The sequence below is a fragment of the Phascolarctos cinereus genome, unplaced genomic scaffold, assembly GCF_003287225.1.
Source record: "Phascolarctos cinereus isolate Bilbo 61053 unplaced genomic scaffold, phaCin_HiC Scaffold_5;HRSCAF=322, whole genome shotgun sequence".
NCBI classification, from domain to species: domain Eukaryota; kingdom Metazoa; phylum Chordata; class Mammalia; order Diprotodontia; family Phascolarctidae; genus Phascolarctos; species Phascolarctos cinereus.
Window position 1 is genome coordinate 303,772,506 of NW_027555958.1, and position 27,610 is coordinate 303,800,115.

Below are 27,610 nucleotides of genomic sequence, written 5' to 3' on the forward strand. Positions count from 1 at the left end.
GTCTTCTGCCACCCAATGGAAATAATATCCTATATTTGTTCTGGGACCCGAGATAACCTCAGAGACAGGACAGAATGTTGTTCCCAAGGATACTGCCCTCTTGTTTTGGCCTAGCGAGAATTAGTTACTCTGAGACCATCCCACAACTCTACAATTCCTCCCCATCTCTAACACCATCTGTCCACTGAAGCGGCCCGCCCCCCACCCCAAGATGCAGGGGAAGGTAGAGACACAGGAGTGTGGAGGTGGAGGGTTGGGAGGGGTATAAGTTATAAATATCCAGTAGGTGGGTGGGAGTGGGGAAGAATGGGAGACACAGAAGATCCTAGGCAGATGACACATGCTCCTTCTCAGACACAGCTGCATTTCAACACTAGGGACAAGGAGAATGGGGCGTGGATTTTACAAGGGGAAGGGGAATGATCCCATCTGACAGAGCCCCCTTCCTACTACCCTCTGTTTGTTGGACTGGGGTGGGGGGAACAGGGCTTTGTCTCTCCCAAGTGCTGTATAGGGGGAGGTAAGTTAGATGCTGTAATGGGTCCCAGGAGCATTTGTTAAGGATTCCCCACCCCCTGCCCTCCAGGGTCACTGGTGTCATGAATATTGTGCCAGGCAGGTTGGTGCCTTTGCTCCTCCTAGAGATGGCAACAGGGGCCCTAGGGTGCAGTGCAGGGAGGGCCTTTGCAGTGCCCTGCTTTTCTTGCCTCCTCTGAGCCTTAGGAGCTTCCCAGTACATCCCAAGAAACAACCAGGTCCAACAGCTACAAAAATAAAGAGAATTTTATTTCCCCTATGAGAGTCAGAGAGAGGAAAAAGAAGGTTCTCTAGAGGAGAATAGGGGATGAGAGGATATGGCCCAATGCTCAGGGAGCAGGAATGGTTTATGTGGAGAGGGGACCCTGAGTGTGAGACAGAACAGGGAGGGAGGTAGATGGGCTGAGTCACAGTTGGGGAACTGGAGGAAGGGATCTGGAGTGGAGAGCTTGGAAAGGGTGGTTCCTGGGAATATCTGAAGGGTCGTCCACAGCCAGACTGGTCACCTTGAGCTGGAACCTAAGAGACATAAAACACACACATGTACAACAAGAGCTAAAGATGTACTTAGAGATACAGGGAAAGGTACTAATTAGTGGATGCTCCTTTTGCCTCCCTCCTTGCCATCCCCCCAAACTACTCTATTCCAAGACCAGGTCAGTTTGGGGGAATAGAGCTTGGAGCTGTATTGATATCACTAAGGGGTGATAACTGGGCTGGACTTGGTAGTCAAGAGACCTGAATTTGAATCCTGGCTGTGATACTTCATAGGTGGGTGACCACATACTAGTCACCATCTTGTCTCTGAATCTTTCCTCATTCTTGAAAGGGGGATGTAATACTACCTACTTCCCAGAGAGCTATGAGAAAAATACTTTGTAACCTTTAAAGCAGTAAGCAAATGGGAGCCAAAGAGTATATATACCCCTCTTATGCTGGGCCCATGGGGGGCTTCTCTCACTCCCTTTCTTAATGGGTACAGTTTTTGTCCCTAGGGAATCTCTGTCTTGATTCCTGGATGGGCAGGGTGGTGTATTGGACTGAACATCAGATTTAAAAGTCAGGAAGACTAAATTTTGAATCTTGCCTCAAACACTTAATAGCTTGGGCAAGTCACCAAGCCTCAGTTTCCCCAAGTGTAAATGAGGGGGTTGGAATTGGTGACCTCAAAAGTCCCTTCTGGTTCTAAATCTATAATCCCATGAATATTCTCAGCCTAGGCTGTATGATGCCTAAAGAATATACGTGCTTGGAGATCTCTCATCACGACTGAAGACTTCAGATCCCCTGCTTTCCCCAACTCAGAGGGTGAGGGCAGAGGGGAGTGTTTCTCATCCTCACCAAGTGATCTCAAGAGAAAAATCTCATTTCCCTCCCTCCCTGTTCCAGCCATTCCTAACCCCCTGGGCAGGAAGTCCTTCCTGCAATCTAACTTTTCATACCTGTTACAGTTTCAGCAAGAGACAGAAACCACTTAGGTCCTTATTGTCTGTCCAATAGAAGAGTTCAGCTGTGCCTTTGGAGACTCCCAGCTTCTTTCCTCAAACTTCACTTCCCCAGGCAGGAAAACCTCCAGGACTTTTCACTTCTGCCCCTGGAGTCTTCCCCATTTAGCCTAGCCTTGTTCACTCACCATTCCCTGCCACCCCCACCCTCCCACCACTCCTCCCTACCTGCTTTCAGGTCACCTGGGAGAAGGCACTTCCTCTGCCCAGTCTGACGAAGGCACAACTCCTTGTCTCATGCCCACTGGGCATGGTTGGCTCAGATGGCTCCACCAGGAGTACAGGGGCAGAAAGGAAAGGATGAAAGAGGGAGTGGGGTCAGGGTTCACCACCATTTGTCACACCTCTGAAGTCCAGAGGACTCTACGATGACCAGTCCAGCCAGTGGCTTTTGACCCTGTAGTGGGCAGGCAAAGTTCCCAAACCCTCCCAGGGGGGTGACCCAAGCCCCCACTGGATAGGCCTGGACCCCAAAACCGTGGTCAGTGGAAAGTGTCTGAACTAGAGTGAAAGTGATATTGGTTGGTGCTCTGGAGTGGAGCTGAGCCATTGGGGAAGACAGAACCAGCAGGTGGAGATGGCACTTCCAGCCCAGATGATGGTCTTAGCAGGGCAGGCCGAGAGGCAGTGCTAGAAGGGCGTAGCTGTGGGGGGCGTAGGGTTGGTGTGGCAGGCCTGGAGCTCCGGGGAGAGGTCCCCATTTCCGATTCCCTCAGTCCAGCTGGGGGAGAACTTTGGGGACAGTGGACCTCAGCACATGTGGTATCTTGGGTCACAGGGCATGGCTCAGTAAACAATGGAGAAACATAAAGAGGTCTTGGTGGTGGACATGGAGGAGTAGAAGGCCCAGTGGGAACAGGAAAGTCTGTGAAGGGGGTTTGGGTTGCCAGCCAGGCTTGAAGCAAACTCATCATGTGGCGAAGTTCCCTGCTGAGCTGAGACACTTCCTGGTTGAGGTGGGTGATCTGCAGAAAATATAGTTATTACTCTAGGCCTTTACTAAAATCCTCTTATTATGTTCTACTATGGAATTCACCCTGAATTCTACAAGGCTATGTTAATTTGGAATCATGCAAAGAGATTAACTAAAATTCCCATAACTTTTGACCCAGACACCCTACCATCATGCACATACCCCTAAGAAGGCCAATGGCAAAAACAAGAAAGGCCTCTTTAAAAGAAAATATTTATTGTAGCATTTTTTTAAAGTAGCAAAGAATTGGAAACAATGTAGATCATGGATGGGGAATGGCTAAGCAAGTTGTGGTACGTGGTGGAATGTTCTTGTTATGAAGGAAACCATGAATATAATGAATTCAGAGAAGTATGAAAAGATATAGGAATAGATGCAAAGTGAAGTAAAACATACAATAACTGCAACAGTGCAAAGAGGAAGAATGATAATAATAAAACAAGCAAAATTGAATAAGAGTGGCCACAAAGAAGAGAGACTGGAAAACATTCTGTCCCCCTGCCCACCCACCCCCTCCCCAGGTTTCTTGGTAGAGGGTTTGGAACGCACCACATATAAAGCCTGACTTTTTCAATATGTTGCCTATGTTTTGCTGAAATGTTCCCCCTCCCTTTTTTATTGTTTGTTATAAAGGATGGCTCTTTGGGAAGGGAAGAGATACCCTAGGAAATGTGGACACTATAAAAACCAAAGGTGCACAAATTTTCTTATGAATTAGCTAATGCCAATTAAGCCAGCACAAATTGATAAGAAAAGTCATTCAACAATATCAATTTAATAAGTCTTTTTAAAAATATCTGTCATCTCCAAAGGTCTCATGATGGAAAATGCTATCCACATCCAAAGAAAGAACTATGGAGTTTGAATGCAGATCGAAGCATACTATTTGCTACTTTTTTCTTCTGTTTTTTTTTTTGGTTTGTTTTCTATTTCTCGTGGTTCCTCCTATTGGTTCTAATACTTCCTTACAACATCACTAACATGAAAATATGTTTAATAGGAATGTATATGTAAAGCCTATACCAGATTTCATGCTGTCTTGGGGAGGGAGAGGACAGGGAAGGGGAGAAAAATTTTAAATTCAAAAGCTTATGGAAGTGATTGTTGATAAATCAAAATAAATTAATAACAAAAGAAAAAGAAAAATGTCTGTCAAAGGTGTAGAGAAATTAATCTATCCTGCCCTACAGGGCAATAGAAGGGGAAGGGGTAAGAGAAGGGGGGGATGATGGAAGAGAGGGCACATTGGAGGAAGAGGCATTCAGAATGCACACCATCTTGGGGTGGGGAGAGAGGAGAAATGGGGAGAAAATTTGGAACTCAAAATCTTGTGGCAGTGGATATTGAAAACTAAAAATAAATAAATAAATTAACTAATTAATAATAAAAAAGAAAAATGTCTGTGCTTTCAGATCACAAAAATTTCCCAAGATGGAAAGGGTTTGAGCATGGGCCCAGTGATGGATGGTGTATCCATGGTCTGAGATCCAGCCTAGATAAATGAAAAGTTGACTACAGGTGTTCATTTGCTTGTTTGCTTGTTTTCCTAACCATAGCAATTTGTGAAGACCTATCTACTGAGACAAGGAATTACTGTCATCTTTATTACTGGGAGAACCCACACACTGCTGAAACCATGGAACCTTGAAGAATAACTTCTAGGGAAATGTTAGTTTTTCTGGCTGTGGAGGACAAGATGGCATCAGAGATGGTACATAAGGGTAATATTAGGGAATGAAAGGTGGCTGTGATTGATGAGAAAGGAGTCAGAAACCAGCATGAGCCTACACTGCTGGGTTATTAGGGGCCTAGAGGTAATACAAAGGTTTGGATTTTAAATAGAACAAGGAGCAATATGGTATGATGGGGGTATGGGGATGGGAGGGAGATAAGTCCTCAATTTAGAGATAACTGGAATTGGAGTCAGAAAGTCCTGAGTTGGTAGGGATGTAGCTCAGTGGATAGCGGCCCTGGAGTCAAGAGAACCTGAGTTCAAATCCAGCCTCAGATACTTGACACTTACTAGCTGTGTGACATTGGACAAGTCACTTAACCCTGATTGCCTTGCCAAAAAATTTTTTTAAAAACATCCTGCGTTGGAATCCTGTCCCATACTATCTGTGCTACCCTGAGTAAGTCATTTAACTTCTCTCAGCCTCAATTTCTTTATCTGTAAAATAGAGACAATAATATCACCTGCCTCACAGGGTTGTTGGGAGAGTCAAATGAGTTAACAGCCCTTCACAAACCTTAAAGTGCTATTTAACTATTAGCTACTACTACTACTACTACTACTACTACTACTACTACTATTATTATTATCATTAGAAGATCTAGGTTCAAATCCTAGCTCTAACTATTTACTGCTTCTGAGACCTTGGGCAAGTCACAAACTGTCTGGACCTTAGTATACTTATCTGTAAAATGAAAGAGTTGGGCTAGATGACCTCAAAGGTCATCTGCAGGACCGACCATGTTACTCTTCCCTTGCATTTAATATACTCCCTTATCTCTCTAGGGCATCTAGCTGGCACAGTGGATAGAGCACTAGCCCTGGAATCAGGAAGACCTGAGTTCAAATCTAGCCTCAGACATGTACTAGCTATGTGACCCCGGGCAAGTCATTTAACTCTGTTTGCCTCAATTTCCTCATGTATAAAATAAGCTGGAGAAGGAATGGCCAACCATTCTAGTATCTTTGCCAAGAAAACCCTGAAAGGAGTCACGAGGAGTAAGATATGACTGAAACAACAACAGGTATTTCTCTGAGACTTCTGGGATCAAGTATAAAATCTTCTATTTGATGTTTAAAACTCTTTATAACCTGCCTGCCCCCCCACCTGTCTAGTCTTCTTACACCTTCACATATGCCCCCCCACACACCCTGCAGTCCAGTGACACTGGCCTCCTTGCTATTCCTCAACAAAGACACTCCGTCTCCCGACTCCACGTATTTTCGTTGGTTGTCCCCGTCATGCCTGGAATAATCTCCCCTCTTCTCTTCCTGTCTTCCTTCAGTTCCCAACTAAAATCTCACCTTCTATAAGAAGCCTTTTCTGATCCCCCTGAATGCTAGTGCCTTCCCCCTGATATTATACCCAGTTTATTCTGAATATATCTTATTTGTATATACTTGTTTTCCTGTTGTCTCCCGATTTATACTATGAGATCCTTGAAGCCAGGGACTGTCTTTTGCCATCCTTTGTATTTCTGGTACTTAGCACAGTGCCTGGCACATAGTAGGCACTTAACAAATGCATGTTGACTGACTCAAAGGTCCCTTCCAGTTACAAACTTGTGATCCCATAATAAACAATGTGAAAGGGCCTAGGATGGGTCTGATGAGCTTACGTGCTGGAGGCAAGGGACATGTACTTGTAAAACTGCATCTTTCAAAAACAACACAGTGATTTACTAGGTCTTACAAAAGGCTGAGTCTGTTTGCAAACTCTGGCTGCCTGTCTCATGGCTCAAGTGACAGAAAGCTTGTCCCAGGCAAAGGGCACAGCTGAGTCCAAGTGCTGCCAGGCCTTTTTTTCTGCCACCACCCCCACCCCCAGCCCCTGGGGGATAGTGGCTGTTTACCAGAACAGAGAAGGTGACAAAATCCCAAGGGTAAGGAACCTATGGCTCCCTGGCAACAACCCGGAGACAAATGGAATATGCCATACCCCCTAATCCAGAGTCTGAGACCTGCCTAGTGGAGGGCTTTTTCCCCATACCTGGAATATCAAACCAAGGCCCAAGACTTCTGGGGTCCTGATCAGCATGGAACTTAATGACCTCCCTCCTTCCCATCTTCCTTGTCCCCTCCCCACTGTGCCTTCCCTCCTTTCTACTTTCCTGGGTTCAAATCAGGAAAGGGCTAGAGGAAGGTCTAGAAAGATAAATGGGAGACAGGGAGGAGGCCCAAACTGCATGTAGGCCCCTTCCTCCACACCCCAGAATTGAGGGTTTCTCTCTCTAGGCCAGAAAGTCCATCCAATTTGGAGGTGATGGGGGGTGTCTCTTTTAAAAAAATTTTTTTTTTATTTTTAGGCAATTGGGGTTAAGTGGCTTGCCTAGGGTCACACAGCTAGTAAGTGTCAAGTGTTTGGTCTGAAACCTGATTTGAACTCAGGTCCTCCTGACTTCAGAGTGAGGGGGGTGTCTCTTAAAAGGATACATTTCCTCCCATTAATTGGACGAGCGAAACATCTCAGAGAACACTGGACTCAGAATCAGGAAAGAGTGAATCTCACCCTAACACTGTGTGAATTATGGGCAAATTGTTCAGCCCCCCTAAGCCTCAGTTTGCTCAGCACAAGATGGATAAAGAAGTCCCTCAGTACCCACCTCACAGGGCTGTGGTGAAGATCAAATGTAAAAGTATCCTTAAAACATTTTACAAATCTTAAGGCACTACATGTGTATGCCAGTTGTAATGGTTATCTTACCTCTCGGTTCAGTCGACAGACTTTCACCTTCATCTCCTCTGTTTCAGCAGCCAGCTCCTTGTTGGGCCCAGACCCTAAAGTCAGTAAAGGGGAAGGAGAGGTAGGTGGTTATTGTGGGGGAATCTGGGTGGCTTATAGATTGGAGAAGGTTGGATGAAAGCAAGGAGCCTTCCCTTATTTTTTTTTTTAACCACAGGGAGCCCTTGGAAGACCCTGGAGAGCAGAGAGATGGGAAGGAGGTGAGGAGAATCCAAGGAATAGGGAAGTGATTGATTAACTGATTGATTGATGGTCTTGGGTCTTCAACAATTAGTCAGTCAACAAGTTTTCATGTACCCGGACACTGTGCTAAGTGCTACAAGATAAGAAAGGCCAAAACTCTGCCTTCAAGGAACTCACATTCTAATGGGGGAGGTAACCTGCAACTATGTATGTGTAAGATATACACACTGAAAACAGGAAGTGATCTCAGACAGAAGACCCCAGTGGTAGAGGATGGAGGGTGGGATGAAAAGGGACTGAGAAAAGCCTCCTTTAGAAGGTGGGATTTGAACCGAGTCAAAGCTGGGCTCATACCTGAGGGAGGTGAATGTCGTCGAGGACGAGGCAGCTTGGGTCCTCGGCCAAAGTGGAAACTCTGAGATTCTCCAGTGCTGCTAGAGTCCTCGATGCCATCCACTACCCTGGGGAAGCCGGGGAGGAGGATGGGGGGTGGGAAAGGCAGTCGTTACAAGTGGAAAAAGCAGAGAATAGAGTGAAAGGACAGAAGGGTGACAAGGTCAGGTCAGTGGGGAGCAGTGAGAGGATACAGGGCACATTGGGAGATGGGTGAAGTGGGACAATGGGTGAAGCTGGGCTAAGGTGAGGGGTGTTGCAAAGTGGTCAGTGGCTCAGCAGTAGAATTCAGGAAGTGGAGTGAGTGACACAGTAGAAAGAACTTTAGAAAGTTGGGAAGAGGAATGAGGAGGACAGATTGGGGATGGCTGGCATCTCACCGGGGGCTGAGGTCCGGGGGTCCATAGGTGCCCAGTGGGGGGGATGAGCAGCTGAGGGGCCTTCCAGGCAGCGGGACCCTTCAGGGGGGCATGAAGGGAGGGGCTTTGGCCCCGGCCAGCCGGGGCAGGGGAAGGGGAGGGAGATAGGGAAGGGGAAGAAGTGAGGGCAGAGAATGGAGGCAACTCATCACCCAGAAGGCTGGCAAGGGAGCCTCTGGGCCGAGCAGGGCTGAGGCTAGGCAGCAAGAGTGGCCGGCGGGGTCGAGGGGCTCCCGCAGGCTCTGGGCCTCCTTCCACCTCCACGATGGATGATGGCAGGGTCTTGTCTGAGGAGGAACCGAAGCTGTCTGACTGGGGCTAAAGGAAGAGTGGGCCATTTATGGCCTCAGGGGCCACAGAGAAGATTGCCCCTTCTCTGAGTAAGGGAGCCTTCTTCTCCAAAACTTCTACAGCTTGAAGGAGCTTCTCTCTTTTCAAATGATTTTGTCCTAAGCAGCAGCTGGGCTGAGGAAAGATACAACTTCCCAACCCTTTTACCTTCTATCTATGTATCTATACATATATGTATACATACGCATGTGTATATATGTTTATGTATATGTTGCTGGGTTTTAGGACTACAAAATTTCTTTTAAATGACATAGATCCTGCCCTTAAGAGGCTTACTCTTCTCTGCCCTGAGCCCCTGGGGGTTCTCCCAGTCCAGCCCCACTCCCCAGGGGCACAGGTTACCTGAGAAAGGCGTGGAGAGCGGCAAAAGCGACTGAGACCCTGGAGAGAACACAGTGGGGATTGGGGCAGGGAGAGGAGTCAGTGTCTGAGAGATGCCACCTTGGTCTCTTCAAGGTCAACTCTCAGCTCTTCCCCCACCCTCACACTAGTACTCTTCAGAGTCAGACTGGGGAGGGGGTGGGGTAGAATTCTGACAGCAAAGGCTCAGGTACATCCTTTCCCTAACTCTGAGGTCCCCAACAGAGAGACAGATAGAGAGAGAAAAGAAGATAGAGAAAAATCTGGAGATGAAAAGATAGAACCAGAAAGAGGTAGAGACAGCAAAAATAGGATCCCAGATATAGGTACAGGAACTGACAGTGAAGGATTGCCTAGTACAAGGCCTCAGCACTGGTGGAAGCACTCAGTTAATATTTGATAAATGAATGGATGGATGTAAACATAGGAGATCAGCCAGATGAGCAATAAGGATGAAAGGTCATGATGAATACCCATGATGCTGGGGCAATATCTACATGTGAACATCTGCAGAGTGGTCATGTCTGGTTTTGGTTTTTGTTTTTGTTTTAGAGTGGTCATGTCTTAAAGGAGTCTGGCATGGGAATCCCTGCTGAGGGGCAGTATAAGTAGGGGTTTCAGGGGTAGGGGCAGAAAGAGCCATAATATGGTAGATGATATACATACGTGGGGGTCAGAGCCCCGGTGCAGGTTGAAGGTAAGGTCTCGGGTCAAGCCAGCTCGGAAGGCAGCCCCATATTCAGGATAGAGCCGCAAAACATCAGCTAGCCCTTGACCACTCAGCTGTTGCAAGCCACAGTAGGTCAGTGCCTTTACATCAGCATCCGTCTTCAGGGCACAACCTGAAGAGTCTGATCCTGATCCCAATCCAGGATCCAGTCCTGGCTCTGAGACATCTGCCCCAATCAGGTCCCCCTTCCCTGTGAGTGACATGGATAGTGGATGGTCAGTGTCTGATCAATGAGGGAGGCTAGAGCATGGAATGAAAAGAACTGAGGGGACAGCATTAATCAGGGGGAGGAGGAATGGTCAAAGGGATTGGGGTAGTGGTCAGTGAGTAGATGCGTACTGATGGCCAGTGTTTGGTTGAAGTTGTTAGGAGGTCAATAGATGGAGTGATTAATGAGGTTGTAAGGAGAATTAGTGGCTAGAATGATTTGTAGAGTTAGGGTATATCCAGTAGCTGGAATGATTGCTGAGGGGCATGGCCAATTACTGAAATGACCCTCAATTTATAGGCTGAGTAGTGAGGGTACGCGAGAGTCAGGAATTGAAATAATTACTGGGGATGGAGGATAGCCAGTGATTGGAATTATCAGTGGTTTTGGGGGAAGGTCAGTGGCTGGGATGATCATTGTCTGGAATGATTAGTGGAGGGAAGGAGGATATTTAATCGATGAAATGATCAGTGGGAATAGAGAATGATCAGTGGCTGGAATGGTCAATGGAGGTAGAGGATAGTCAGTGGATGGAATGATCAATGAGGGTGAGAGATGGTCAGTGGTTGAGGGTAGAATATGGCCAGTGGTCAGAATGATCAAAGGTGATCAGAGATTGTCAATGCCTAGAATGATCAATGGATGAAATGCTTAGCAGGAGTGGAAATGGTCAGTAGAACTGGTAGCCAGTTGAAGAATAGTCAATAGGAGAGTCACTGGAGGGATGTTCAGTGGGATTGGGAGAAGAGTCAGTAGGAGGATGGTCATCAAGAATTCCGGGTGCCCACCTTGAATTCTCCAGATGCCTGGACCTTTGGGTCATCCCTCAAGCCAAGAATGAGGGTCTCACCTAGAATAGCCAGCACCATGTTGTCCTGTAGGACTTCAAGTGATCCAGAGCAGACATAGTAGTATGCCTGAAGTGCATCCCCTCGTCGTAGTAGGTACTCTCCAGGAGCACAGAATGAGGTCTTGATATGCAGGGAGAGGGCTCTCAAGCAGCCCCGGCTTGCTGCTCCAAAGAGTGGCAGCTGCAAAATCTCCCGGTTCAGGTGCATCGCAATGTCAGCCCGCAGCTCATCTGGGAAGTCCTTTAGCAACTGCATAAAAAGCATAGGTTACCCTGATGCTGCTACATTCATTCACAACATGCTGGAAGATTGTAAGGAAGGAGATCTTACTTCCCAACCCTGATCACCCAGAAGTCCTTCCCCAGTTTTTTCTGCTGCATCTCAGCCCTAATAACCCATCTCCTTGAACAGCAATGACATCTTCCCCCATTTAGTGGTGATGGCCATACTCCATGATCACCTGGGCCCATGACCCGTGCTCACTCAAAATCCCAGAATCTTAGGGTTGGAATGGACCTCAGAGGCTGTGTCTAATCTGCAGCTAGACAATATCCCAAATAAGTGATCATCCATACTCTTTGTAGAGACTCATTACCTCCTAAGCCAGCCTATTCTACTTTGGGATAGATCTAACTATTATAAAGTTTTTATCGCCCTAATTCAAGGCTAGATGTGTCTCTCTACACTCCCCCCTGCCCCACTGTTCCTAATTCTGCTCCCTGGGGCCACACAGAACCAGTCTAATCTCTCTCCTATATGATACCCCCTTCCAATACTTGAAGACATCATCTGCTGCCTAAACCTCTTCTTCCAACTAAACAGCCTCAATCACTTCAACAAATCTCCATTTGATGTGAACTCAAGGCTCTTTTTTTTTTTTTTGGATGAGGCAGTTGGGGTTAAGTGACTTGCCCAGAGTCACATAGCTAGTAAGTATTATGTGTCTGAGGCTGGATTTGATGAACTCAAGACTCTTCATCATCTCGGTCACCCTGCCCTCAATTCTCTTCAGCTTATCAATGTTCTTCCTAAAATGTGGTGCCCAGAACTGAATGTAGCAAAGTTTTAGAGGCAGTCTTACTCTTTAATATAGTGAGACTCTCATCTTCCCAGTCCTAGACTCTATGCCTCTCAGTGTAGCCTAAGATTTCATTAGTTTCTTTTTTTTTCTTTTTAGGCAATTGGGGTTAAGTGACTTGCCCGTGTCACACAGCTAGTAAGTGTCAAGTATTTGGTCTGAGGCCGGATTTGAACTCAGATCCTTCTGACTTCAGGGCCAATGCTGTATCCACTGCGCCACCTAGCTGCCCCAAAATATTCTTTTTTTTAAAAAATTTAATTTTTTTTCATCAGTTTCTTAAAAGTCATGTCATACTGCTAGTTTACACTGAACTTGTGGTCCACTAAACCTTCAGGTCTTTCTCGGACCCACTGCCACCTCACCACACCTCCCTCATCTTTGATTTAGGAACTTGGCAGCCGTGTATGAATTCTAGCCTGGCTTCTCATCTGAACTTAGGGGGTAGGGTGCATGCAGATGATGTGCTGACCTCATTGGCATCAATGCCACTGTTGACAGCCCATGTGGTCTGGAAGTATTCTAGCATGCGCTGCTTGAGGGGTCGGGGCAGGCGGTGCACTCTGATGAAATCCTTCAAGTCTTTCATGCGTGTGTGGTAGAGAGAGCGTCGGGAGTACATGCGTTGGATGATGGCTGTCACGTTTCCAAATACCACAGCATGCATTAGTGCTAGTGGTTAGAGGAGACAGAAATGGCATTTCAGAGTCAGGTAGGGGCAAGACTAGGCTTCTAAGGGCAAGGGGTGGGGGTCATTCTCAGGATAGAGGGTGGCCACAGCAGGTTGCTTTGAAGGCAGTTTCCTGGGAGTAAAAGAAGTGAAGGGGGTGGGTCATGGCTAGAAAGAATCCCCTTGACATTAAGGATCCCTTGACATCAAAGATTTCCCCATTCCTCTCCCAAGAGACTTTGTGTTTTCTGCTCAGGCCATCTGTAAATCCCACTGACTGACATACATGTTGTCTGGTGGGGCCATACCTCCTGACCTCCCCATGGAGGAAATTAACCTAGGACATGGGGACTGGAGAGTCACAGAGCCAAGTAGAGTGAAAGAGTGAATTATCCTTAGACTTCTGAGGTAGGGAGGTGAGGGAAAGTAGAGGCCCAAAGCCGTTGGACAGAGAGAGGGTCTCACCCCCAATAAGCATGGTGCAAATGGAGAAAATCTTCTCTGCATCTGTGTTGGCACAGACGTTGCCAAAGCCGACGCTAGTGAGGCTGCTGAGTGTAAAGTAGAGGGCAGCAATGTAGGCACTACGCCGGGAGGGGCCACCCATGGCTGAGCCATTCACATAGGGAGACTCCAGCCTTTTGCCCAACTCATGTAGCCAGCCTACAATGGGAGATAGGAAAATAGAACAGCTTCCAGAGACCTGTGATGCCACCCACCAACAACATTGGGCAGGGTAGTAATGATGGAGGGAAAGGACAATTTAGCTTGAAGCTTATCCTAAACTCATATGACCTTAGACAAGTCACTTAACTTCAGTTTCCTCATCTGTAAAATGAGAGGATTAGACAAAATGATCTCTAGCTTCTCTCCGGCTCTGAATCTATGATCTAAGAACCTTCTACAAGACTGATGAACATCAGAAATTAGGGGACTGTGGCCAAGGTATGTGTGTGTGGGTCCTCTTTCCCAAAGCCTCAGCTACTACCTTGGGGTGGGGGACTTGGGAGAGATTATGGAGAAAGTAAAGATTTGGGAGGGCTCATGGAGCTGAGAGGGCTAGTTAATAGAGCCTGTAGGATTGGGTTATTTCAGTCCAGGTGTCCTGACAGGGGTTATTGAGAGGGTCCCGTAGGAAGTTGGCTGGACATTCTAGAGAGACTAAAAATTTCTGAAGTGGAAGAGTGGGGACTTCCCATGTTAGAAGTTTAGTTAGGGCATTGGGGTCGAGAAGGAATCAGGAATCCAGCACTCACCAATGTCCCAGACCAGTGGGTCATTAGCCTCCATCTCCTTTCGACCAATGACATACCAGATGCAGGCCATCCAGTGTGCCAGCAGAGCAAACACAGACATGAGCAGGGTGAGCACCATGGCACTGTATTGTGAATACCGATCCAGCTTCTGCAGCAGCCGCAGTAGCCGCAGGAGACGTACTGTCTTCAACAGGTGTACCAGCGACGTCTGGGGGAGAAAAGGCAAAAAGAGTTGGTAGAACCCCAAGCCTAGACTGTACAACCTCTCCTTGTGGTCCTCAGGGGCCCCAGGCAAAGCCTTGCCAGTCCCACTTTATCCCATCCGGCAGTGGTCTGGCTTGTTACTCGGAAAGCAGAAAGGACAAGATAGCACTACAATAGAAGGAATAAGATAATAATAATAAATTGATCATAGGATCACAGTCCTAGAGCTGGAAGGGACCGCAGAGACCGTATAGTTCTATCCCCTTCATTTTCCAGATAAAGAAAACAAGGCCCAAGCAAGAAAATCAACTTTCCCAAAATCACACAGGTAGTGAGCTTCAGAGTAGGCATTGAACTCCAGGCCTATAATTCCAGCGCCAATGTTCCTTCCACTGTATCATACTGACTCTACTAAATCTATAAGCATTTATTAAATATCTACTATGTGCTAAGCACTGTGCTAGGGGTAAAAACACAAAAATGGACTAGTCCCTGCCCTCAAGGAAATTACATTCCATCAGGAAAATAACACAAATAAATAGCGTACAAGTAAATACAAATATTGGCAGTGGAGTGGGGAGATCAAGAGTACATAGGTGGCTCAATGGATAGAGTGCTGGACCTACAGTTGGGAAGATCTAGGTTCAAATCCAGCCTCAGAGATTTACTAGCTATGTTACCCTGGGCAAGTCATTTAACCCTGTTTGTCTCAGTTTCTTCATCTGTAAGTGAGCTAGAGAAGAAAATGTCAAACTACTCCAATATCTTTGCCAAGAAAACCCCAAATAGGGTCATAAAAAGTCAGATATAACTAAAAAACAATTGAACAACAACAATAAAAACACTGGCACCTTGAGGATGAGGAAAGGCTGCATGTGGCCGGTGGCTCTTGAACTGAGCTTTGAAGGAAAGTAGGGATCCCAAGAGTAAGAGCTGAAAAGGGAGTGCACTCCCAGTGTAATGGAGTTTTTATGCATGCCCAGATCACCTAAGATGGAGGTAGCCAAGCAGAAGATACCAGGGACTGGCTTCTAAGAAAAGACATTCTGTGTTCCCCTACTACACACATGAGAGCAGCCTCTTTCCATTGGCTGGGTGTTTAATTCCACCTGATGGAGACCCAGTCACTCTCTTTTTCCTGTGGAGTGAATACCCTGTTCACCTAAAGCAAAGCCCCCAAGCACTAAACTGAAGGTTGGGAAAGAGGGAAGAGTGTCAGGGAATAGCCTGTGCAAAAACCCAGAGGCAAGAGATGGAATGCTGCGTTTTTAGAAGTCAACCCAATATGAATGGAACTCAGAGTTTTGGGAGAGAGATAATGTGTGTATTAGCCTAGGGCAACAAGGTGAAGCCTGACTGTGATGGGCTTGAAATACCAATCAGAGAAGTTTGTGTTGCATCTTAGGGCTTTAGAGTAGGGAACCCCCGGTACTTTTTGAGCAGGGAACCTGTGCTTTAGGAGCGTCACTTTGGTAGTTGTGTGGAGGGTGAAGAGGTGAAAGACTTGATTCACGGAGACCAATTAGGAGGGCATTGCAATAATCCAGCAGAGAGATAATGAAAACCTGAACTTGAAGGGAGGGAGAGAATTAGAAAGAGGTAGATGTGGAAGATTAGACAAGATTTGGCTACTCATTGAATATGTGAAGGAAAGTGAAAAGTTGAGAATGAGTCTGAGGGTGGGTTACTGGAATGACAGTGGTGCTCTAGACAGAAAAGGAAGAAAAACAGGGGGTATTTGGGAAGAAATAAAGTGAGCTCTGTTTTGGACATGTTGCGTTTGAAATGTTTATAGGACATTCACTTGGAAATGGCCAATAGGCAGTTGATGATATGGGACTGGAGCGCAGGAGAAAGAATAGGGCTAGATATACAGATGTGGGAGTTATCTGCATAGAGATGATAATTGAACCCATGGGAGATGTTGAGATCACCACGGGAATGTGTAGAGAGAGTAGAAGGCCAAGACAGAGCCTTGAGGTACACCCATAGTTAGGGGGTCAAGATGTTGATGCAACAAAGAAGACTGAAAAGGAATGGCCAGATAAGTGGGAGAGAACCAAGAAAGATAATGGATAATATCATAGAAACCCAGAGAATAGAAAGTACACAGGAGGAGACGATGGTCAACAGTGTCAAATGCTGTAGAAAAAAAACAAGAAAGATGAGGACCAAAAAAAAAAAAAAGACCATTAAGAGATCGTTGCTCTGGGGCAACTAGGTGGCTCATGGATAGAGCCACTGGCTCTGGAGTCAGGAGCACCTGAGTTCAAATTCAGCCTCAGACACTTACAAGCTCTGCAACCCTGGGCAAGTCACTTAACCCTGATTGCCCCCCCCCAAAAAAAACCCTTCAAGAGTGTTCATTATTCTCATTCTCATCCAAGTGACTTCAGTGATATAGTGGAAAAAAAGTCAAGATTCATGGGGGCTCAAATCCTAGTTGTCAGTTACAAGCTATGAGACGTTGGACAAATCAAATCCTAGGCTGCTCTAGACCTGTTGCCTCATCTGTAAAATGAGTGGGTTATACTAGGTTATTTCCGAGGTCACTTGCTGTTCTAAATCTCTGATCTAATATGTTTGTGAAGCATTTCTAGTAGTCCAGGGGTAGTTAGCCTGGGACAACAAGGTGAAGCCTGACTGTGATGGGCTTGAAATACCAATCAGAGAAGTTTGTGTTGCATCTTAGGGCTTCAGAGTAGGGAACCCCCAGTACTTTTTGAGAAGGGAACCTGTGCTTTAGGAGTGTCAGTTTGGTAGTTGTGTGGAGGGTAAAGAGGTGAAAGACTTGATTCAGGGGGACCAATTAGGAGGGCTAGCTCTCTGAGTTGGGTAGAGGAAAGGACATATTGGGAAATCAAGATGATGTCAAAACAAAAGATAATAATAAATTCTCTTCTCCCCAGTACAATTTGGATTTTGATATCATTATTCAACTGAAACTGTCCTCTCCAAAGTTACAAATGCCACACTCTCTTGATCCTCCTATCTATTTTGCTGTTTCTCAATCTTCTTCATCTTCTTTAATGCATCATCCATGTCTTGATCTCCTAACTAATCTCCTTTACTGGTTCGTCAATCATGTCACAGCCCACTAAATATGGGTGCCCCCTAATGCTCTGTCCAGGATACTTTTCTTTTCTCTCTCTTGGTGATCTTATTACCTCTTGTAGATTCAGCTGTCATCTCTATGTAAATGATTCCCAGATTTATAAAGCCAGCACTAGTCCCTCTTCACATGCTACAAATATAGCATCACCAACTGCCTTTTGGACATTTTGAACTGGATAACTTCTAGGCATCTCAAACTCAACAAGTCTAAGCCACAACTCCTTAGCCTTCCCCCTAAATCCTCCCCTCTTCTGAACTTAGCTATTACTGCTAAGTATACTATCATCCTCCCAATCACCCAGGCCCACAACCTCAGTTTTTTCCTTGTCTTCTCACCCAACATAGCTAATCCAGAGGCAGCTAGGTGTTGCAATGGATAGATGCCTGGGCCTAGAGTCTGGAAGACCTGAGTCCAAATCCTAGCTTAGACATTTACCAACTGTGTGACCCTGGCAAGTCATTTAACCTGTGTCTCACTTTCCTCAACTGTAAAATGGGCATAATATCATTTGTTATCTCTCAGGATTGTTGTAAAGATCAAATAAGATAATATTTATAAAGTGCTTGGCACACAGTAGACACTTAAATATTTGTTTCCTTCCTTCTTTCCCACATTTCCTCCTTCCTTCCTTCATTTCCTCCTTCCTTCCTTCCTTCCCTCCCTTCTTCCTTTCTTCACCCCTTCCTTCCTTCCCTCCTTTTTTCCTTCCTTCCATTGCCACTGAATGGATTCCTGCCATTTTTGCCTTTACAACATCTCTCTACTTGTCCCCTTCTTTCTACTCACCTAGCCACTACACTAGTTTAAAGGGTCTTCATCTTCTCTTACCAAGGAAAATGAGGCAAATGACTTGGAAGAGCACTGAGGGCTATGTGGACCAAAGGTCACACTGAGAATGAAGAATAAATTCAGGAAGAGTGAGGAATAGGGAGAAATAGAAAGATAGGAGGTTATGGTCAGATAGAGGAATAATAATAGTAACCTTTGTTGTTGTTCAGTTGTGTCCAACTCTTCATGGCCCCATTTGGGGTTTTCTTAGCAAAGATACTGGAGTGGTTTGCCGTTTCCTTCTCTAGTTCAGTTGACAGATGAGGAAACTGAGGCAAACAGGGGTAAGTCACCTGCCCAAGGTCACACAGCTAATAAGTATCTGAGGCTGGATTTGAACTCAAGTCTTCCTGACTTCAAGCCCAGCACTCCATCCACTGAGCCAGCCAGTTGCCCAATAATAATAACTACTTACATTTTTATAGTGCTTTAAGGTTCACAAAACACCTTCCTCACACTGGACCTTGTGGGGTAGACAGTATACCATTTTATAGATGAGGAAACTGAGGCTCAGAGAATGTAAGGGACTTGTCCCTGGCTAAAGGGTTCATAAGAGAAGTGGTGTGGTGTAGTCGAAAAACTACTGGGTGGATTCAAATCTGAGTTCTACCACTTACTATCTGTGTGACTTTAGGCAAATTATTCCAGTCTCCTCTGTAAAATGACAGACTTGGGCCTCTCATATATGATCTCTAATGTCCCTTCCAGCTCTAGGATACTAAGTGTTGTAGCTGGATCTAGGATTTTGTGGCTGTCCATAGCAGAAGAAAAGGGAATGAGGAAAGAGAGGTATAAAAAGCAAGAGAGAGCTTTCCTTCTTTATGACCTCCAGAAAGAACCTATCCTACCCAGAGGCAAGGAAAAGATAAGATAACCTCTGACGAAAACCTTGCTCGAAACCCCTGGACTACTAGAAATGCTTCACAAACATATTAGATCAGAGATTTAGAATAGCAAGTGACCTCGGAAATAACCTAGTATAACCCACTTATTTTACAGATGAGGAAACAGGCCTAGAGCAGCCTAGGGATTTGATTTGTCCAATGTCTCATAGCTTGCAACTGACAACTAGGATTTGAGCCCCCATGAATGTTGACTTTTTTTTCCACTATATCACTGAAGTCACTTGGATGAGAATGAGAATAATGAACACTCTTGAAGGGACTCAGAGCCATTTATGATTGGACACATATAATAGGCACTGGGGCAAATGCAGACATGTAGAAGCTGGTACAGATATGTGAGAATATGGGTAGCCAACTAGTTTGGGGACCCGCTCCTCTTTTCTCCCTTTAGGCAAGATAATTACTTCTAGTATCTCAGGGCCAGGTATGGAGAGAGGAAAGGGAGGAAGTTGCCTGGTTAAAAACCCACATCTGCCCTTTTGAAACCCTAAAGTGAAATACAGGGGGTAAAGAGGGGAGCAGACAAGGGTGCTGGTACGACCTTCCTCAAATCTCTAGGCCCCAAACACATAACTCAGGGGAGCAAATTTCTAACCTGGGAGGAGAGAAGAGGGGAGAATGCTTCAGCATCCCCATCCTAAGGCAGGTTAACTCTTTTAGTCCTGTGCTATTTGTCTTGAGGTGCCAAAAGAGAGGAGTAGGTAAATGTCTATACACTTGTGCATTCAGATAGTTGAAGGTATATATGAGCATGATCACTTACATCCATGCATGAGAGTTCATTCAGGGTTCAAAGTACACACACGTGTGTGGGAGCATGCACATGTGTGTGCAGAGCTGGGAGATGAAGCCCACAGCCTGTTGGCGGCTGGTTAAATCAGGGTTTGTGTAGGCGGCTTCCTGCTATAGCTAGCTGGAAGTGCAGCAGGCAGAGAAAATCAACCTTCCAACCCTACTCCCCTCAGATGGAGGGGGGCCCAAGGGACCCCATGCCCCTCCTCCTCCACTCTCTCTGCTCTAGCCAATTGGAGTGACCTTATTTCTCTGCCAAAGGGCAAGATCTTGAAGTCTCGATCCCAGAACTGGTCTTGCTATTTGCTCACCTCTCTGTTTATCCCTGGGAGTAGAGGGAGAAGGTGGTTCTCAAAGGAAGATGTCAGAGAAAATAGGCCTTGGGGGCAATCTAACATGAGATAATCCTCTGCTCCATCCTGATTCCTTGCCTTTTCACTGGATTTCCTCCTTACCTGGAATTGTCTCTCCTCCCCTCCACACCCTGGTTTTGCCTAGCTTCTTTTAAGATGCAGCTCAAATCTTATTTTCTACTGGACTCCTTTCCTAGCTCCCTAACTACTAGTGCCTTGTCTCTGAGATGATCTTTCATCTATTATGTATAGTATACATCACATACATATATTATATATATATGCATGTGTCGTTATTTGCATGTTGTCTACCCCATTACAATGTGAGCTCCTTGTTTTTGCCTTTCTTTGTGTCCCCAGCTCATAGGACAATGCCTCAAACATAGTAAGTCCTTAAAAAATGCTTGTTGATTGGGTCCAAATGCAGTATTCTTTCTACTGTACTTCACTGCCTCTCATTGTCCAGTCCCCTAATATTACAGAAAATGAGGCAGACAGTTGAGAAATGACTTGCTCAGAATAGATTACTCAGCTAGTTAGTGTAGACTCAGGACTAGAATCCAGTTCTGCTCTGGTGTTCTTTCCCCTCTACCACACTGACTTCTCTGATCATCTTGTTTTTGCTTTTCTTTTTTTGGCTAGGCAATGGGGTTAAGTGACTTGCCTAGGATCACATAGCTAGTAAGTGTTATGTGTCTGAGGCTGGATTTGAACTCAGGTCCTCCTGAATCCAGTGCTCTATCCACTGTGCCACCTAGCTGCCCCTTCTCTGATCATCTTAAAGAGAATTTCTCCTTCAGAACCCTCAGATGGGATGCCACTCATACACTACTACTGTTTATTTGTTCTCTTTTACATGCTATGTCATACCCCAAGATAGATTATAAACACCTTGATGGCAGGGACTCCATGTTACTAATTTTCTATCTCATATAGTATCTAACAAGGTTCTGGGCACATAGAAGATATTCATTAAATAGCTGTTAATGAATTGAAAAGGAAAACCTCCTCTTGGGAGGGAGTATTGGTCTGAATTTGGAAACTTACAACCCCTCAACAAGAGAAACTGGTATGAGGCCTGGATTTGAAGATCCCATTTGGTGTTTTACATGAAGTAGGGATGGGGAAGATATTGGATCCCAATTTGAGGATACTAAAACCAGGAAGAGTCTGAACTTCCCAGTCTGAATCCCATGGGAGGTCACTTACGACAGTAATGTTGAAGGCATATAGCAGGTCAAAGGGCAGAGCAGCAATGAGGTCAATGAAGAACCAAGTGGCCAGATAGTGAAGGCCAATGGAGCGAGGGGCAGAGACAACTTGGCCTGATTGGGACACGTAGGTGGTACGGAAGTTCAGGATAATGTCTGGAGAGAGAAAGGGAGAGAATATGAATGTCACTCAGGGAGTTCTTTTGGTTAGAAGGATAGGAATATTGTCCACCCCCTAACCAGTCCTGGGAACTTTAACCAAGGAGTTAAGGAACTAGAGTCTCATTAGGGAATTGTAACTGGGTCTTTAGGGTTGGAAAGGTTACTAATGAGGAGGACAGACTATAGCTAGGTTGTTCTCTAGGTGAGATGAAACTCCATGCTGGGATCCCAGAGACCTGGGGAAGGGGGTGGGTCCTGAGCCAAACTCTATTCTGGACACCAAGGAGAGGAATAGAATACAGATGGGTCTGAGGGCTTAAAGGAGGGTTGGAGTCTGGACATGGGTGGGGGATTCCAAAAGCTGCTGGGGTGGGCTCTGACCGAGGATGAAGAGCATCTCCACAACGATGTCACTGACGAGGGTGTGCCGGGTGGTGATGGGGCTGTCATCGGCGCCTGAGAAGCAGACGTTGTAGGGGACGGTGATGGCCACATAGAAGGTGGCAAGGAGGATGAGGCCATCCCAGAGGGCCTTGGGGACACTGTAGTGAAGGAGGAGGCAGCGAGACCCCCCCACAGAGGCTACCTTGTATTCAGGCACTGACGGCTTCGGTTCAAACACGTTCTAGGGGAAAAGGAATCGGGGCTGGGGGGACACTGGGGGAAAAAGGGCTGGGGGAACATTGGGAGGGGGGGCAAGGGGAATCATGAGGTAGAGGGACTGAGTCTGGGAGGTCTGGGAAGAAGGAGGCAGAGGCTAGGGGTTGTCCAGAACGCAGAGAAAGAGGTCTCTGAGTCAGTGTGACCCTAGTTAGAGTCCCTCTTCCCTGGCTCTGTAGCTCTGCTCCTCTGATTTGCTCTCTCTCTTCCACTCTCAAATTAACCCCTTTTGGATTGAGCTGTTCATATTTCTGAGGGAGCCCTGGAGGGTTTGCTCACCCTGGCCTAATGCTCAGGTTGGGGTGTAGGGTAAAATCCCTGATTCCCAGTGTGTGAGGAGTAAATGGGGATGCTCTCCTGAAAGAGAGGTGGTGACAAGTGGAGAACATGACTCTAAGGTGTAGCCCTGAGAAGTGTCAGTGGAAGAAGATGAAGCTCTCTAGGGATGGTAATCTCACCCTCTTCTGCAGTCCTAGTGATCAGCACAGAATATTAGCTAATATAGTCACTTGCCTGGAACCAGTGGAGATGGGGAAGGGAAGGGTTCCATTGTAGGGGGCTTGTAATCCTCATAGGTTAAGTGGAGGACAAAGATCTATCTCCCTTATCCCAAGAGAAGGGGGCCTTATCCTTAGGGATCTCACCACCTAATAATTTCATCACATAGTGATATTGAGTAAAACTGTCAAGCAGTAGATAATGCCAGTAACTTGTATCTTGCCCTTTTGACGTAACAGAAAAGGAATGATGTCACCCTTCCCCCCACCCTGGGGGCAGGAATGCCATCAAGGCAGGGATAACATGAGGTAGAGAAATGGGGAGGAATAGGGCTATGGGAACAGTAAGACAAGATACTTGGGGGAATGGGAAACACAGGAAAAGGAATAGAGGAATTTGGAAAATGGGTGGAGCAGGGTACATTGCAGATAGCAGGCTATAGAGCCAAGTAGTAGAAACAATTGGAAGACAGGAAGACAGAGGATCTGGAAACCAAAGACTAGGGGAGGCTAGGGCAACTGGGAGATGACTCACATTGTTGGCTTTTACATTGCCCTGACCACGATGGCCAAATTGGGTGGTAAGCCTGTGTAGAGCAGTGTGACCCTGTCTCCTGGCTGTTCGAAGCCTTGAACTGCCTCCTTTCCTGCTTCTAGTCTTCTCTGCTGTGAGAGTGAGTTGGGAGAAAGCATAGTCTGTGAACCTGGGCAACAGCTAGAGTGTCAGACTTCTCACATCAGGTCTCCCTTCCTTCAATAAGCCTCCCCACGGTCTCCTTTTTACCCTATCATTCTCCTTGCCTTCCCCCTAATTACTGCAGTTACCATGATTATTCCCTCCAGGAGGACCCAGTCCCCGTCCCTGGCTCTGGGTGATGTTTTTGAAGGAAAAAAGGAATAGCACCACGTCCCCCATTTCATTCTTGATTGGCATCATATCCAGCAGACACCAGAAGGCTGAGCCTGGGGAGAAAAAGGAAAGATGGGTATCATAGGTAAAGAGCCCTGGTTGCTCTATCAGTCCCAAGACATCTTCCCCCAAATAACCCTTTCCTTTGGTCCAAGGAGGTGAAACAGGGGCTTATTCTTGGATGGCCAGAGGTTGGAGAATAATAGAATGTAATAAAATTAGAATAGAAATATCTTGTTCTATAGATTAGAAACATAAATAAAATTAGGATGTTAGGTTCCTGTAGGGTAGGGACTATCTTTCTTTTTGCTTGTATTTATATCTCTAGCACACAGTACAATGCCGGACAGCTAGAAAGTACTTAATAAATGCTCATTGACTTGACTTTTAAAATGTGTGTTGACTAATAACTGATGTCAGTATAACATTTTAAAGTTGTCAAAGCACTTTTTGCACATGACCTTATTTGAGGCTCACAACAATCCTGTGAGACTCCAGTTTTAATTATCACCCCCATTTTACAGATGAGGAAATAAAGGCTTTGAGATGGTAAGTGCTTTGTCCACCTTCACACAACTAATAAGTGACAGATGAAGGGTTTGAATCTGTCTTCCTGAATCTGTCAGGCCCTTTAGCCATTAGGCAACCCTAGGTCTTTTGGGGGTCAGAGAGTTCTCACCATCCTTTCGGTAGAAGCAGAGCTCAGCTCGGTGCTCCTGCCGACCCTCCAGAGCTTTGTGTAGCCGTTGCAGGGCAGGCTCACTGGTTTCAGGGCCATAGAGGAACCGGCAACTGCAGGTTTTCTGCATCACCTCAGTTCGGCAGAAGCCAGTGAGGTCGCAGAAGCCGTCAGAACAGTACACGATGGGATAGCCCCTGGGACCTTGAGCATTAGCCAGCAAGAAGTTACTGTCTGTGGGGAGAAAAAGGCTCAGGTTGGGGGTAAGGGTAGGGGGCTTCACTGGAGAAGGGAAGCTTTTAGAGAAGAATATCTTAGGTTCAAGATGGTTCTGGGGTTACAAACATAGGATCACAGATCCCAAGGTTTAGAGCTGTTAGCAGTTATCTAATCTAGCTACTCCCCCCCCGAACCACTATTTTATAGAGAAAGAAAATGACACCCAGGGAGGTTCAGTAAGTTACATAAGGACATGCAGGAAGCAAGTACAACAGGGATTCAAACCTAGGTCCAATGACTCTAAATTCAAGGCTTTTGCTACTACTGCACAATCTCTCCAGTTATTTCCCAGAAAAGGCTTAAAGCTGGACGTCCAAATTCTGAACCCTGTACCTGACATAGAGACATTAAGATAAAGAAAGACTAAAGACTGGTCTAAGGGATTGAGACTCAGGTATTATTCTCATGTTGGGAAACCTGATCAGTGGCTTAGAGGAAGAGGATTTGGTCTGCTTGTTTCTAGGCAGGAAAAAAAGTATTCTTCCCCATTTTATAGATGAGACCCAGAGAAGCTGAGAGATTTGCCTAAGGTCACAAAGTTAATATAAAATATGGGAATAGAACTAGAATCTACCTCAGTTGTTTTTTTAGAATTCTAGAATGTTGAAGCCCTGGAGAACCTGTAGTCCAACCCATTTCATTTTACTGATGAGGAAAATTGAAAGCCAGAAAGAGATATGACTTGCCCAAGGTCATACATTTGTTTAGTGGAAGAGTCAGGCATGAACCTAGATCTTTTGACTCCAGGACTTCTTCCACTATATCACAGAAACTTGGAGTGGTGGTGACAGTGGTGGAAATCTGTCCCTGATGCTCAAAATTTGAACAGCCCCCTTCTAGATACCCTCCCCACCCCTTTGGCCAATCCCCACAACAGGATGGGGGCTGACGGCTGGGGAGGGACGGGAACAACAGACTATTCTCAGTAGTATGGCAGGAAAGAGGCCAACACAGCTTGAGCTCAGACAGGGTCAGAGTCCAAGTAGAGGCAAGAGGCTATACATTCCCACTTAAGCTCCCTTCTCTTCTTAGAGTCCTAATAAGGGGACAAAGGAGAGAGGGTGGTAGTTGAAAGGGGTACTGGGAGCGGGGGGGGGGGGGGGGAAGGAGCAAGGCCTCCTGCTCTGCTTCCTCCCTCCATCTCAGGGCTGGTTGCCACGGTGATAGGTGCTATGGAAACTGGGGAGGCGGGAGGAGGGGAACGGAGAGAGGGGTAGGGCTCGAGCAGCTCCGCATCCACCCTCGGGTACCACTTTCCTTCCCCTCCCTCTTTCTCCAGGCCCAACCTCCCGAAGGGGCCAGCTCTGCTCCTTTGTAAGAAAAAGGGGAAACGTAGGAGGGGCTTTGAGGAGGCTATCCGCGGTCCTGAACTTGGAACTCGAGCTAGGTGGGATGCGGACGGGTGTAGTGAGACGGGTAGGGTGAAAAGAGAGCTCTCTCCTTCACTACAAGAGGGCAACCACCCCCTTTTAATCAATAAGACAGATTCTCGTTTTATGTTTCTGCTGTGTAGGGTGCACATGACCTTGGTCCTAGCCTCCCTCTGCACTGATCCAGGTCTCAGTGAAGTCCGGGATTTTATTTATTTATTTTTTTTTGGTGAGGTGGGGGTGGGGGCAAGGAGAGGAAGAAGGGAAAAACTGGGGTCCTCATCGCACAGACGAGGCTTCGGTTCCTCTTCTCTTTAATCTTTCAGTCCCCCTTTCCTCAGTTCCCCCACCCTAGATCCACACACACACACACACACACACACACACACACACACACACACACACGCCCACACACATGTCCATCTCCATAGCTCAGTCCTTGGGGGCTGGAGTTGAGAAACAGAGATTTAAGGGAGGGGGCAGCATTGGGCCTCGAAAAGACCTTTCCCGCCTCCGCTGCACAAAGAGCCTCCCCTATCCCCGCCCCACGCTACCGCACCCCTAGCAACTCCTGACCCTTTGCACCCACAGTCCAGTCTGACTCCAAGTGTTTCTGGCTCCCTTCACTGCTTGCCCCCACAAGAGGATCCCTGCCTCTTCATGTGGCCCTAGTCTAACGCATTTCTGATGCCCAGCTCTGACCTGTCCACCCTTAGTCTCTCTTTCCTTAGGTGTCGGGATGCGACTACTCTCCAGTGCCCTTGGGCTCCCCATCCCCACCTTCACTTGTATTTTCGTTAAGTCCAGGCTGACAGGACCCAGACAGGTTGCAATCTCCGTCCTGGCAACCTTGGGGTCGCCTCAGCCCCTTGCCCTCTGTCCCCAGCCCCTGCAGCGCTCATCCCCTACTCACGAGTGCCGTCGAAGCGTGTGGCGATCGTGTCCAAGAAGGTGTTCTGGGGGGCCAGCAACCCCTTCATGACAGGCATGGCCCTGGGTTAGAGAGATCCAAGTTCGAGGAGGAGGTTACAGAGGGAGGATTAGCTCGGCCGGGCAGGGTGGGGCGCGCTGCCGGCCGGGCCGGGGCGCCCCATGCGCCTGCCTCCCTCCCTTTCTCCTCTCCTCCTCTCCTCCTACGACGCCGCCGCCGCTGTGCTGGGCTCGGGGCTCAGCTCCTCTTGGCGCTGCAGCCCGGGCCACCCCGCCCCCCCAGTCCCTTTGGGGCTGTGTTCTTTCCCCCAAGTGGCCTGGCGAGAGCCCGCCACGTGGCCCCCACAGGGGGAGGGGCTGCCAAAGACAGCCCCCCTCCCCTCTCAGCAGCCCACTTAGCAGAGGTAGAGTTCGCCCACGCGTGTCTCAGAGGGAGCTGGATTACGACACGCCCACAGGGGAGTCCTGGAGAGTTGGGGAGAGGCTAGAGCTGAGAGAACGTCCCTCCTTCCATGTAGCCCCGCCTCCTAACCTGCCCTCTTCCTTGTAGAGAGCTCTTGGCCCCAGGTGTGACCCCGCTTCTGCTCTGTGAACCCGCCTCCATGCATGCTTCTGGGCCTCCCACTCCTGGCTCCGCCCTTGGGCTTCCCCCTCGCTTCGCCCACGCGGGACCTGATACTTGAGTTCTGCTACATGTTGGAACCCAGGAGCCCCCTATTGGGCCCT

The 27,610-nt window shown here is 47.0% G+C and overlaps 1 protein-coding gene across 1 annotated transcript; it reads right to left on the minus strand.

The window, feature by feature from the left end:
* Positions 1-765: 765 nt before the first annotated feature.
* On the minus strand, positions 766-27,538 carry KCNH4 (potassium voltage-gated channel subfamily H member 4). The gene is given in 18 exon segments (XM_078156040.1): positions 766-1,056; positions 2,211-3,007; positions 7,452-7,525; positions 8,028-8,134; positions 8,447-8,487; positions 8,489-8,803; positions 9,179-9,217; positions 9,863-10,116; positions 10,985-11,234; positions 12,536-12,735; positions 13,199-13,396; positions 13,990-14,197; positions 21,396-21,553; positions 21,941-22,184; positions 23,252-23,382; positions 23,542-23,679; positions 24,306-24,539; positions 26,868-27,538. Coding segments are annotated over 17 exon segments (3,150 nt in total). The 5' UTR covers positions 26,944-27,538; the 3' UTR covers positions 766-1,056; positions 2,211-2,524.
* Between the last annotated feature and the right edge of the window lie 72 nt (positions 27,539-27,610).